Here is a 13064-nt window from a genome sequence, read left to right as displayed (position 1 = left end):
AAGTAAGGATTTGAGTGTCCAAATCCGGGCTGTTAGTAAGTCACTCGGATTATTTCATTTTTCTATCTCTAAATACATCTGCAACTTTCCACGATTCTTTAATTTCAGACTCCAAGCTGAATCCAAGACTCAAAAGATGAACTATACCTTATGTGACAAAAATGAATGGAGAAATGGCTATGTTTTTCTACTTATGCCATTGATTTTTCTTTTCCTTCTTGTTTTTGGAGGATTTGTATGAGAACGGTGATGTAGGGGAAGCCTTATCGTTGGGCGGCTATGTACTAGTTTTGGGTCTGTGAATATGAGTGGGTGAGGTGAGAGGTTTTGGGTCTGTTTTGGTTTGAGAAATGAGGGTGAGAGGTTGCTCTGCTTGGATTTTAGAACTGTGGGTGAGATTATTATGAAATAGATCTATCTATAATCTGGCTTTGTAGTGTAAGGCTGCACTTCTTGTAGGCTTAAAAGTACCTGAGAAATTAATTGCTCAACAACCCCAGTGTTCCTCATATGGCTCCCAGAGAAAAAGGATTTGAATTAGACCTTGAAAGTGGGGGGAGTACTAGGAAAGAAGATGCAAGCTTAGAGCTTGCTTCAAGCAAAGGACCAAAAAAGAAATTCTTGAGTAATGATTTGGGTGGGTTACTGAGTTCCAATGAATCAGTTGTGTGTACATGTGGCATTGAATCATCTAGCAGTTCAGAGAAATCTGGTGAGGTTACAAATGACAGTGTGGAGTTACTAATAAAAAGGAATTCAGAAGTGGAAGAGAGTCAAGGACATATGACCCTTGCTGAAAAGACGAGTGAGAATGAGTGGCGTAGGAAGACCAACTCTAGGAATGCTCCTAAGCCACCACGACCTCCTAGAGGTCCATCACTGGATGCCGCTGACCAGAAGTTGGTTAGGGAGATCACTGAGCTGGCCAAGAGAAAGTGTGCACGAATTGAGCAAAGGAAAGCAGCAAAGAAGATGAAAGCATCAAAGTCATCATCTTTACAAAGTGGCATATCTGCTATGATCATCACATTACTGTTCTTCTTTGTCATAATCTTTCGAGGTAGATTGGCTTTTCAGCATTTAATTGAGTCCTTTTCCTTCCATTTTCTTCTTTTTGTGTGTGATACTATATTTAATGGATATTAGATTCCCATTCGGTTCTGTTACTTATAAGCTACATCTGATGATTTAACAGAACTTTCAAAAAAGTTTTATTCTGTTTTGAAAAATAAAATAACAGAACCCTGATGATTTGTTTATCCCTATGAAACATTGTATTGATACTTGTGTACAGAGCGTTCTCATTGAGTATTCAGGTTTGGAGTACAGAGCATTCTCATTGAGTATTCAAGTTGAAGATGGAAAGAAAAAAAGTGTTTTTATCTTCATTAGTTAGGATCTGAGTTCATCTGAAATCTCATGTATGATGCTGTAGATGAGCCTTCTTCTTTTTTTTTTTTTTTTTGAAAAGAAATGATGATATATTGCAATAGACAATACGATTACAGGAAAATGCATGTGGCTAAGAGAGGCTTCTTAATGTTGCACTCTATAAATCCTCCCACAGCAGATTTTAATATAACTCTCTTGTGGCTTTGAGAATGCTATTCTATGCTAAGTTTGTATCATTTATAGTTCCATAACTAAATCTACTACCCTTACTAGTATATTGATGTTACATAAGCCTACTCAAATATATTGCAATCCTGATGCAGGACGCATATGACCTAAATTTATTAGTTTCCTAATGTATTTGTTAGTTTCCTAGATTCTCTAGTTTTCCCAATTCTAGTAGGATTTCCTTTACTGTGTTAGTTGTTTACTGAAAAATCCAGTTTTCTTTAACTTCACTACTCATCATCCGGCTCCTCCGATGAAGCCAATTTTTTTGAATAATGACAAAAATGATTGTGAAAGAGATTGTTTGCTGAAATGATTTTACTCCACTCTTACTATCACTCACTTTATAAAGAAAATGACCATCATTTTCTGAAAACTGTCGTCAGTCCATCAAGGAGAAAAGCAGAGTGAGAAGAGTATAACATTTTCCATACTTAGTGAAATAATTTCTGGGATTCAGTGAGTTCATTGTTAGAATCAGTTTTCGTAGTGACTAACCTAAATAGCTCTACTCAATAATTTCTGTAATTACGTCTGAATGTTTGTTGAACTTCTGCTGTAGGGATAAGTTCCAGAAGCGTTCCAAATGCGATTATGCAGGGGTCTCCTGAGCCAGCAGTCGCAACTGAAGGTTAGTCTCAGTTCAATACTACAAAAGCAGCCTACCCAATTCTACCTATCAAGGGTGTGTATTCTTTTTCCCTAGGTTTCATGTTTTACAATATTATCTCGTCTTTCATGGCTCTGTAACTAAAAGGTCCAACAACTTTAGTACTCTTTCTCACTCCTTCCTCCCCCACTTTGGTGTTTCTTGTTAATGCAGTGTTGCTGTAGACTAGGTTTCTGGTTCAGGCACCGGTGAAGAGATTATGTTTTGCTGCTATGAAAACTCAATACATATTTGTTTTCTTCCCCCATTCTTTACTAATGTCGCAGCAGTGCGTTGCTATCGTTTTCTTTTGTAAATATGTACAGGCCTATAACTGCAAGTGATTTTGGGAAACTTTTCTGGTACAGCGAGTTAATTTGTTCAGTTAATGAATGATTTTACTTGTGAGAAATGAATTGCTCATTTGTTGCTCAATAGTAGAAGTCACAACTGCAACTCATGGATGAAAGTAAAGTTTGCAGAAGTTAGGAAGTGGGGATTTGAGTGGCCAATTCCAGGCTGTTAGCAAGTCCCTCGAACTATTTCAATTCTCTCTAAATACATCTGCAACTTTCCATGATTCTCTAATTTCAGACTCCAAGCAGAATCCAAGACTCAGAAGATGAACTACGGGTTTATATGACAAAACAAACAGAGAAATGGCTATGTTTTCTATTTATGCCATGGACTTTTTTTTGTGTGTGGATGATTTGTATGAGAACGGTGATGTAAAGGAAGCCTCTTCGTTTGGGCATTATGCACTAGTTTTGGGTCTGTGAATTTGAGTGGGGGAGGTGAGAGGTTTTGGTTTGGGAAATGAGGGTGAGAGGTTGCTCTGCTTGGATTTTAGAACAGTGGGTGAGATTATTGTGAAATAGATCTATCTGTACTCTGGCTTTGTAGTGTAAAGGCTGCACTTCTTGTAGGGTTAAAATTGCCTGAGAAATCAATTGCTCAACAACCCTAATGTTCCCCAAACCAATTCTCCACACTTATTCTTTCATCCCAATTCCCCAACTTCATAGAGATGAAAGTGCCCTTAAAAGAATATCATTTACTGACGTATCAAGGCCCCTGATGAATAAGGATGGGGTGAAGCAATTGTTAATAATACAGAACGACATAATTTTCATACGAGAAGTGAACAAAAACGAAACAAAATATATTTATGAAGATCAATTATGAACAATAAACATACGTCAGCGTACATACACTGGTTTATTCTACAGAGAACCTATAAGGAATTTACATGTTCTTTATCAAATCTGGTTTATATGGAACACCTGTTAAGGGGATCCATGTGTCCCCATTTATGAATTTCCGCACTGTAAACTCGGTAGCCTCTTCATAGCTACGCATCACCTTGTACCCCTTCCAATGGACTCTGTCAGACATGTTTGCACCAGGTCCTCGGTTATTATATTCTGCATAACTAATGGTGCCAAGTAGTGATCTGCCATCCCAATCCAACCAACCCATAGGATCAATTAGCTTGTCTAGGGTACTTTGCATGACAATTGTTGTGGAGTAGTTTGACCATGGTCGGCCCAAGTACATCTTCACTGGAAAACCTGAAGCACGAAGGTCTGGTGTTGCACTGATAGTGCAATTGTGAATGACAGTCCCGCTGTCCCCTGTTGCAGGGTCTCTATTTTGTGCAGTTATTGTGATTGACTGCCCCTTCAAAGGTCGCTGACCATATATGTTACAATTTTGAAATATAACTTTAGCGTGACTAAAAATAAAATCAACTGTACCGTATATGTCACACTCTCTGAAGAATTGGCTGCCTTGGTTTGCAAGCAATGTGTCTTGATAACCAACAATTTTGCATCTGTAGAAGACACAAAAATTGGATTGGCTTCGTAATGCCACTGCTTGCCCACTTTCTGGCCCAGCTGTATTTTGGATAGTCATGTCTTGTGCAACAAAGCCATCACCATCTATTGCTGTTCACAAAATAGAATTAAGAATTAGTAAGATAACCAATTTCCAAAGAAATGATCAGGTTCTATAGTTATTATTCTAAGGCTTTGTTAGGTATCCATGTAATTAGTGTGAATTAGAATTATAGAGGACTTACCAAATGTTGCTGTCTCAAATGTATGGAAACCTCCAGCATTACTTTTGTTTCCCGATATTATGGTGTTGTCTCGTCCATCGCCTACAATTGTTATGTTGGTCTTCTCAACTCCGATAAAAATCGTCTCGTTATAGTGACCAGCTTTGATCTTAATGTAGGTGCGATTGGAGCTTTTTGAAGGTATAGCGTTGATAGCATCAGTGATTGTGGTGAAGTGGCCGGATCCATCTTGAGCCACAACTACATCAAAGTGTAGTGTGGCTTGTCCATTGGCCTTCCAAGATGATATGACCAAGGTGATCACCACTATGATGAAATTGACCAATGAATTCATAATTGAAGCCTACAATGTGTGATTGCAAATATTGAAGAAGAAGAAGAAGTGAAGTTTGATGAAAAGGGAAGAAGAGCTGAACTTTGATATTAAATAGAGAAACAATGCAACAAATGATATACAATGTGTTTGCAAATGTGCATATTTATAAAGAGACAGAGATAAAAGGATAGAAGCAATGCCACAACAAATGATAGGATCCCATGTTCGTTTTCTTCTTGCTTTCACAATTAGAATCACATTTACAAATAGCAATGAGTCCATTTTCAAATCAAGTTCACTAATTGCCAAGTACACTAAGCGGGTTCACATTCACAAGTAGCAAGTCCATTTTCAAATAAGTTCTGGGGGAAGGGGGGTAAATTACTTAAAAGAAAGAACCACTAACAATTTCAGTTATTCGATGTTTGAAATGCAATAGGTTTATGTGTTTACTCCAACCAAAAAGAAAAACTTAATGTTTGATGTATTTGCTCACCCCACTTTTCCATATTATCACAACACTAACGCAACCTAAAAACGCGTCATTACACAAGATAATGATCTCTATTTTCTCAGCCTAGTCTATTGTATATATATACATCTAATACAAGTATACTTTTAAATGGTAAACAAGCTACGTACTGTTGCAATGTGTACATGTTTTACTTGGAATCTAATCCAACTAATGATATAGGACTTTCTATATTGCTCTAGGAGCATGAATTCACGTTCTATATTGGGAGTAAGAAGAAACTGAATTGGTGGAATCTATGAACTTGATGACGAGAACAAATATGCTCTTCACTTAATTGCGTGGTGAGCACCAATACACGAGACACTATTTTCTTGCCGTATGTAGGTGGAATAACTAGGGCTAATTACATTTAGGCTTAATTTCTCCATTGTCCTAATCTCATCACTTTGCCTTGTGAAAATGATATTGACTTACTTTTAGGCTAGCAATAGGATATACTGGCCTAACCTAGATATATAACTAAAAGGAGTATTTTAAGTGGTAATGAAGCAACCTTGCGGATGTGAAAAATATATGTAAGCTTCGGTTTTCATAAGTAAAAATACTAATTGTCCCTTTGCATGGTAATTATCTTCTACTATTTGAGTGGGCAACCACTTAGCTAGGCTAGCAATAGGATATAGTGGTCTAACCTAGATATATATTACTAAAAGGGGTATTTAAATGGTAATGAAGCAACCTTGCGAATGTGAAAAGTACTCATATGTACCATGCCATTTTCAAATGTGAAAAATACACATGTACCATGCCTTTTTCAAATGTGAAACTATGCTGTAACAAAGAACAAGAAAACCCAATTTTAGAAAACCCAATTTGGTAGACAATGTGGTGGAATCTATTAACTTGACGAGAACAAATGCTCTCCACCTTAATTGCATGGTGAGCACCAATACCATACTATTTTCTTGGAATAATTAGGGCAAATACATTTCCGCATAATATAGTCCGAATCTCACTTTGACTCGTGAAAATAATCTTGACTTACATTATTACTCTGTGAGATTACATACATCTGTCACTCAACCTCTTGATGACAAACCTATTAATTAATCCATTAAATATGTTGACATGGAATGGCCAATGGTTCCCACCTTAGTGGTGAGGTCTTCCCCGTTCCCCATGGCACCCAAGATCGAATAAGGATGGTAATTTTATTCACGGCTAAGAGTCTTCGTGGGGCTTCGATCCTAATGGGTCGAGTATGAACGTTAAAAAATGAGTATGCGGACAGGTTCGGGGAATTTTTATGATAAGGTGTTCGGGGAGGGGCGTGGATGATATTTTAATCTTGAACCCGAACCCGCCCTGTTTATAATATATATATATATATATATATATATATATATATATTATACAAAGATATTATTAAAGTGATTGTGCCGACCAAATTTTATATATTTATTTAATTTATATGAATCTTTAGCCACCCTACTTAACCTCCAATCAATATGTAAACATTCTTATATATTATATATATTCATTATCTTGACCTAATCCTATTGTTTATAAATCTTACAGTCGACATCTAGGGTAGTTTTGACATGCATTAATTTTTTTATATAAAAAAGTTAGTTAATAAAAATTGAATTGATACATATGTTTTGCTTGTAGTGTTTTTTTTTTCTCGTTCAACAAAATAGTTATTATTGGTTTTTTCTTCCATAATGGGGCGGGTCAGAGAACCCGTTCCCCAACGAAGATGGAGATGGGGAATCTTCAATTTGAATATTGCGGGTATGAAGACGGGAATGAGGGAAAAATGCTTAACGGGAATGAGGATGAGAATGACATACCCACTCCCAATTCAGCCCATTGCCATCCCTAAGATCGAAACTTGATGGTGTGCTTTGAGCCCTCACTACTAAAAAAAACCCCTTGCGCGACCAAACTTTGCGCGACGAAAAATCGTCGCACAAAGTCACTTTGCGCGACGGCAAAGAATCGTCACGAAAAGTAACTTTGCGCGACGAATACTAGAATTCGGTGCACAGAGTTTTGCGCAACGAATAGTGATTCGTCTCGCAAAGTATTTACAAAAATAAATAAATAAATAATTATTTTTAAAAAATTTTGGATGCCTTTGCGCGACGAAATAATAATCTTCGTCTCGCAAAGTCTTTACTAAAATTATAAATAAAAAAAAATAATATTTGGATGACTTTGCGCGACGAAATAATAATCTTCGTCTCGCAAAGTCTTTACTAAAATTAAATAAAAAAGTAAAAAAAAAAAAATTTGGATGACTTTGCGCGACGAAATAATAATCTTCGTCTCGCAAAGTCTATACAAAAAAAAATTATTTTGTTAGAAAAATATATTATTGTAGTTCGGATTGGGTTTTTGTTAGAAAATATATATTTTAAATTGACGATCAAATTGGTTCATTGTATTCATATAGGGTCAAGGAATGTAGCTGTAAAAAATCATCAAAATCGGAGTTAAAATAACTGTTTAATCGTGATTTTTGTTTATAACCATTGAAAAGTTTTGTCCCATTACGTGATCTCTGAATGTTTATTTTTTCCGATTTTTGGGGTATACGATCTCGAAGTATAAACAAACAAGTTTGACGGTTGGATCGTTGAAACTGGTTTCATAGAATACATATGCTATTAAAACAATATATTCACTAACAATTAAGAGTTTATTTATACTTTTGTTAAATATAACATAAGATTTTGTGGTATCCACTAGTGTAAATATTTTAAATTGACGATCGAAGTGGTTCATTGTATTCATATAGGGTCAAGGAGTGTAGCTATAAAAAATCATGAAAATCAGAGTTGAAATAACCGTTAAATCGTGATTTTTCGTTTATAACCGTCGAAAAGTTTTATCCTATTACTTAATCTCTGAATGTTTATTTTTTCCGATTTTTGGCGTATATGATCTCGAAGTGTAAACAAACAAATTTGACGGTTGGATCGTTGAAACTAGTTTCGTAGAATGCGTATGCCATGAAAACAATATATTCACTAACAAATAAGAGTTTATTTATACTTTTATTAAATATAACATAAGATTTTGTGGTATCTACTAGTGTATATATTTTAAATTGACGATCGAATGCAATCATTGTATTCATATAGGGTCAAGGAGTGTAGTTGTAAAAAATCATGAAAATCAGAGTTGAAATAACCGTTGAATCATGATTTTTTCGTTTATAACCGTCGAAAAGTTTTGTCCTATTACTTAATCTCTGAATGTTTATTTTTTCCGATTTTTGGCATATATGATCTCGAAGTGTAAACAAACAAATTTGACGGTTGGATCGTTGAAACTAGTTTCGTAGAATGCGTATGCCATGAAAACAATATATTCACTAACAAATAAGAGTTTATTTATACTTTTATTAAATATAACATAAGATTTTGTGGTATCTACTAGTGTAAATATTTTAAATTGACGATCGAATGCAATCATTGTATTCATATAGGGTCAAGGAGTGTAGTTGTAAAAAATCATGAAAATCAGAGTTGAAATAACTGTTGAATCGTGATTTTTCGTTTATAACCGTCGAAAAGTTTTGTCCTATTACTTAATCTCTGAATGTTTATTTTTTCCGATTTTTGGCGTATATGATCTCGAAGTGTAAACAAACAAATTTGACGGTTGGATCGTTGAAACTAGTTTCGTAGAATGCGTATGCCATGAAAACAATATATTCACTAACAAATAAGAGTTTATTTATACTTTTATTAAATATAACATACGATTTTGTGGTATCTACTAGTGTAAATATTTTAAATTGACGATCAATTGCAATCATTGTATTCATACAGGGTCAAGGAGTGTAGCTGTAAAAAATCATCAAAATCAGGGTTGAAATAACCGTTAAATCATGATTTTTCGTTTATAACCGTCGAAATGTTTTGTCCCATTAATTGATCTCTTAATGTTTATTTTTTCTGAATTTTGGAGTATATGATCTCGAAGTATAAACAAACAAGTTTGACGGTTGGATCGTTGAGTAGCTTTAAATTTATTTATTTTGTATGTATAACACTTAAGAAATTGAATACTATATGTATTTATTACTAGCTTTAAATATTTTTTAAGACTTTGCGCGACCAATTGGTATTTCGTCGCGCAAAGTATACTCTCAAAATTTGGGCGTGTACCAAAAATGGGAATTTTTTTAAAAAAAAAATTTCGACTTTGCGCGACCAATATATAAATATTCGTCGCGCAAAGTATACTCTAAAAATTTGGCGGGCACCAAAAATGGGATTTTTAAAATAATAAAAAAATTTCGACTTTGCGCGACCAATATATAATTATTCGTCGCGCAAAGTATATATTCTAAAAATTTGGCGGGCACCAAAAATGGGATTTTTTTAAAAAAATTTCGACTTTGCGCGACCAATATATAATTATTCGTCGCGCAAAGTATATATTCTAAAAATTTGGCGGGCACCAAAAATGGGATTTTTTTAAAAAAAATTTCGACTTTGCGCGACCAATATATAAATATTCGTCGCGCAAAGTATACTCTAAAAATTTGGCGGGCACCAAAAATGGGACGCGGGAATATTTTGGTCGCGCAAAAGTTTGGGCGACCAGAAATTCGTCGCGCAAAACTGAAAAAATTTGGCGGGCACCGAAAATGGGAATTTTTTTTAAATTTTTTTTAAACACTTTGCGCGACCAATATATTATTTCGTCGCGCAAAGTGATACGTTCTTTAAAAGCAAAATAACTCCTCCACCATTTTCTCAATGTCTTCTAAATCCTACAATTTCTCTCTTTCCCACTCCCCAAATCCTACCATTTCTCTCACACTCACTCCTCTCACTTAATCTCTCATCTCTCTCTTCACTATCTCTCTCTCTCTCTCTCACTCACTCTCTCATCTCTCTTTTCATCATCTCTCACTCTCACTCACTCTCTCATCTCTCACTCACTCTCACATCTCTCTCTCACTATCTTCTCTAATTCTCTCACACTCACTTCTCTGTAAATTTTAAATTTTTTTCATTGATATGTGTTTTTGGAGTTAGTTTTGAGTTTATGCCAATTATTTGTCATTATTTTATGTTATTGTTTTGTTATTTGACAATATTTGTTTTTTTTTTTTTTGTAGGGAATTGTTGAGGCTTTGATGTCTAAAGTTGAGGATTTGATATAAGAGGCTTGTAGATTTTATTATTGTACTTTGTTAATTTAAGTGTACATTTTGAATATTATGTATATTGGATAATTTGACCACTATTTTTCTTATGTAATTTTATTTTGAATATGTCAATTTAAATTAAAGTAATTAAGAAAAATAAAATCATACAATTAAATTAAATTTAAAAAAATAAATATAATGAAATTGATATAAGAGAAATAATTAAAAAAAAATGTCAAAAACCTTGCGCGACAAAATATTTCGTCGCGCAAACTATTAAATTAGTTTATTTTAGTTTAAAATTTTCAAAAAACAAAAATTAAAAAAAATGAATATTTCGTCGCGCAAACCTTTGTGCGACGTTCACATTCGTCGCGCAAAGTACACTTGCGCGACATTAACTTTCGTCGCGCAAAGTATATAATATTCGTCGCGTAAAGTAATTAATATTCGTCGCGCAAAGTTGTTATTGTCCGTCGCGCAAAGTTTTCGGGATTCATCGCGCGAAGTAATTAATATTCGTCGCGCAAAGTTGTTATTTTCGTCGCGCAAAGTCGTCATGATTCGTCGCGCAAGTTGTTATCCTTCGTCGCGCAAAGTGGCTTTGTGCGACGAATAATTTTGGCCGTCGCGCAAACCTTTTCTCCACGAGTTTTGCGCGACAGAATTTGCGCGACCAAAATTTCGTCGCGCAAACTTTGCGCGACGAAATTTTCCTTTGCGTGACCAAAAATCATTCGTCGCGCAAAGTGGTTTTTGTAGTAGTGCCTTCCCCCTCCCCCGGCGGTCAATTTAACTAAAAAATATGTTGACATGGAATGATCAGTGAGGTCCAATGTATTCTTACATGTATGCCCGGTGGGCGCCACATGGACATAAGTAATTTGAACATAAATAATTGATTATTCTCTTCCCAATTTTACTCATTAATCCCAACACAAGGATTGATTGACAATAGGCCTAGTAAACAGGTCGTGTTTGTCGTGTTTGTATCAATCCTCTTTTCTTAATGGGTTAATACGACATGATCCATTACATTAACGGGTGGAAAATAAAAAATACGAACACAATCCGTTAACATAACAAATGACACAACAAGACCCGCACCCGTTAAGAATTAAAAAAAAAAAAAAAAGTAATTAAAAAAAGAAAACTGAAAAAATAAATAATAAAAAAACTCATAGAAGAGTTAGGGAGGGGAGAAGGAAGATAATAAAGGAGAAAAAAGAAAAATAAAAAGAAATATAAAATTGCAAAACTACTTACTTGCAACGGGTGATAACAGCTATTCGCGAATTCAAATGACACGACTCGTTAGCTTAACGTGTACTAACGGATCCACCCATTTTTAACACGACCCATTAAGCGCCAACCCGAATATTGATTTTTTCATGCCAATTTGTGTCGTGTTATAGGTCTAATTGATAACATAAAGGATCCGAATCCTCTCCTTGGATTTCTCTGCTAGGATTTGCTGTACTTTTATTCTCCAATGTGCCATCTCATTTAAATCAAATACTACGGCTTAAGTACATTTTTTGACAAAAAAAAATCTTATATACTTGAATTTTTTTTTTTGCCTAGAGAGACTAAATTCAACGTTTATACATCCTTTTTTTTATTCTTTCTTATTTCTTTCAATGAAGCATCTCCGAAAATCTGAAGATAGATACTTTATTTCTTTCTCACCTCACAATTTCTTTTCCCCCATCAAAATTAGTTCTTGGCAAAACCAAGACGCTAAGGGTTGCAAATCAGATATCAGAACCGGGACTTTAAGGGTTGCAAATCCTATATCAAAACCAGTGCTTGCCAATTTCTTATCAAAACCAATTCCAGCCAATCCTTGGAAATCCAATCCCCAATGTGCAGTTTCGCAAACAATTACCCGTATGTCAAGCTCTATGTCTCAAGTATGTACTCTAAACCCAACTCTTGATGAGAACCAAAAAACAGATTATGGGCGAAACATATAAAGGATATTACTCACCAATATTGATCAAAATAAAGTTGTGGCCACCACCAATTAGTTTTGCAATGAGAACAAAAGTCAAAGTTTCAATTGGCGGGAAAGAGTGATAATTGCATAAGTGTTCATGTTTTGAACACTATGATGCCCCTGGTTTCTAGCAGGCTATACTTTGGCTGCTATAGTTACTTGCTAGTGAAGAAAGTGAAGAGAAGAGATATCTAAGCCCTAGAGTGGGCTCAAAAGCTGCTCTTTATGAATTGCGATAAGTGTGCCACTACTAGTGTTTTACTCCTTGATCGGTTCATAATTGTATATCATTTTGTACCCTTCTAGCTTATGATTTGGTTATGTTATTGAGTTAAACTTGTGCTTTTAATCCATTTTCTGTTTTGATAAGTCCATAATTTCATACACTTGCTTGCCTTCTTTACTTAGTGATTTTGCTTAGTTTCTCTTTATTTTGAGTCACTTACCTCTATTTGTGTGTTTTGTAGGTTAAGATAGCAAGAGATCACATTTGATGCAATCCATGCATGTTAAGGGCTGATTGGCAAAGAGCAAGAGCTTAAAGACAAAACCAAAGTTGGGCCATACTTCTTGTCAGTCCAGTTTCGTAAGTCACCTTGCAGGTCTCATTTCAGCAATCTGCACAACTCGGATGAGGAGACATTCTTCATAGAAGTTGTTCAATTGGGTGTCTAGTATAACATATCCAAAATTCAGCCCAATTGAACATATGTGGAGTCCTTAGCCCGTCCAACACTGAACCATGCTCA

The 13064-nt window shown here is 35.1% G+C and overlaps 2 protein-coding genes across 3 annotated transcripts; one reads left to right on the top strand and one right to left on the bottom strand.

Moving 5' to 3' along the window:
* The first annotated feature begins 78 nt into the window (after positions 1-78).
* LOC148295396 (uncharacterized) lies at positions 79-2537 on the top strand. 2 transcript variants are annotated; one of them, XM_088250885.1, is made up of 3 exons: positions 79-1060; positions 2183-2251; positions 2444-2537. In XM_088250885.1, exons 1-3 carry the CDS (start codon positions 511-513, stop codon positions 2452-2454), a joined length of 630 nt encoding a protein of 209 aa, XP_088107011.1. In that variant the 5' UTR covers positions 79-510; the 3' UTR covers positions 2455-2537. The 2 variants fall into 2 exon arrangements, with proteins under 2 accessions (XP_088107011.1, XP_088107012.1); XM_088250886.1 differs by having other exon boundaries at positions 2183-2305.
* An 873-nt stretch (positions 2538-3410) lies between these two features.
* Positions 3411-4783, bottom strand: LOC110755684 (putative pectinesterase/pectinesterase inhibitor 38). Its single transcript, XM_021956920.2, has 2 exons — positions 4353-4783; positions 3411-4218 (listed from the first exon to the last, which is right to left on the bottom strand). Exons 1-2 carry the CDS (start codon positions 4684-4686, stop codon positions 3515-3517), a joined length of 1038 nt encoding a protein of 345 aa, XP_021812612.2. The 5' UTR covers positions 4687-4783; the 3' UTR covers positions 3411-3514.
* Between the last annotated feature and the right edge of the window lie 8281 nt (positions 4784-13064).

This window comes from Prunus avium, chromosome 3, assembly GCF_965620075.1.
Source record: "Prunus avium chromosome 3, drPruAviu1.hap1.1, whole genome shotgun sequence".
NCBI classification, from domain to species: domain Eukaryota; kingdom Viridiplantae; phylum Streptophyta; class Magnoliopsida; order Rosales; family Rosaceae; genus Prunus; species Prunus avium.
This window is presented reverse-complemented; position numbering and strand designations above follow the sequence as displayed.

Excerpts from the sequence above, each read along its gene's own strand:
- LOC148295396 (XM_088250885.1), top strand. The coding sequence starts at position 511 with ATGGCTCCCAGAGAAAAAGGATTTGAATTAGACCTTGAAAGTGGGGGG. Across the intron at positions 1,061-2,182 it reads CTTTGTCATAATCTTTCGAG|GGATAAGTTCCAGAAGCGTT; the intron begins GTAGATTGGCTT and ends CTTCTGCTGTAG.
- LOC110755684 (XM_021956920.2), bottom strand. The coding sequence starts at position 4,686 with ATGAATTCATTGGTCAATTTCATCATAGTGGTGATCACCTTGGTCATA. Across the intron at positions 4,219-4,352 it reads ATTTGAGACAGCAACATTTG|CAATAGATGGTGATGGCTTT; the intron begins GTAAGTCCTCTA and ends TTTTGTGAACAG.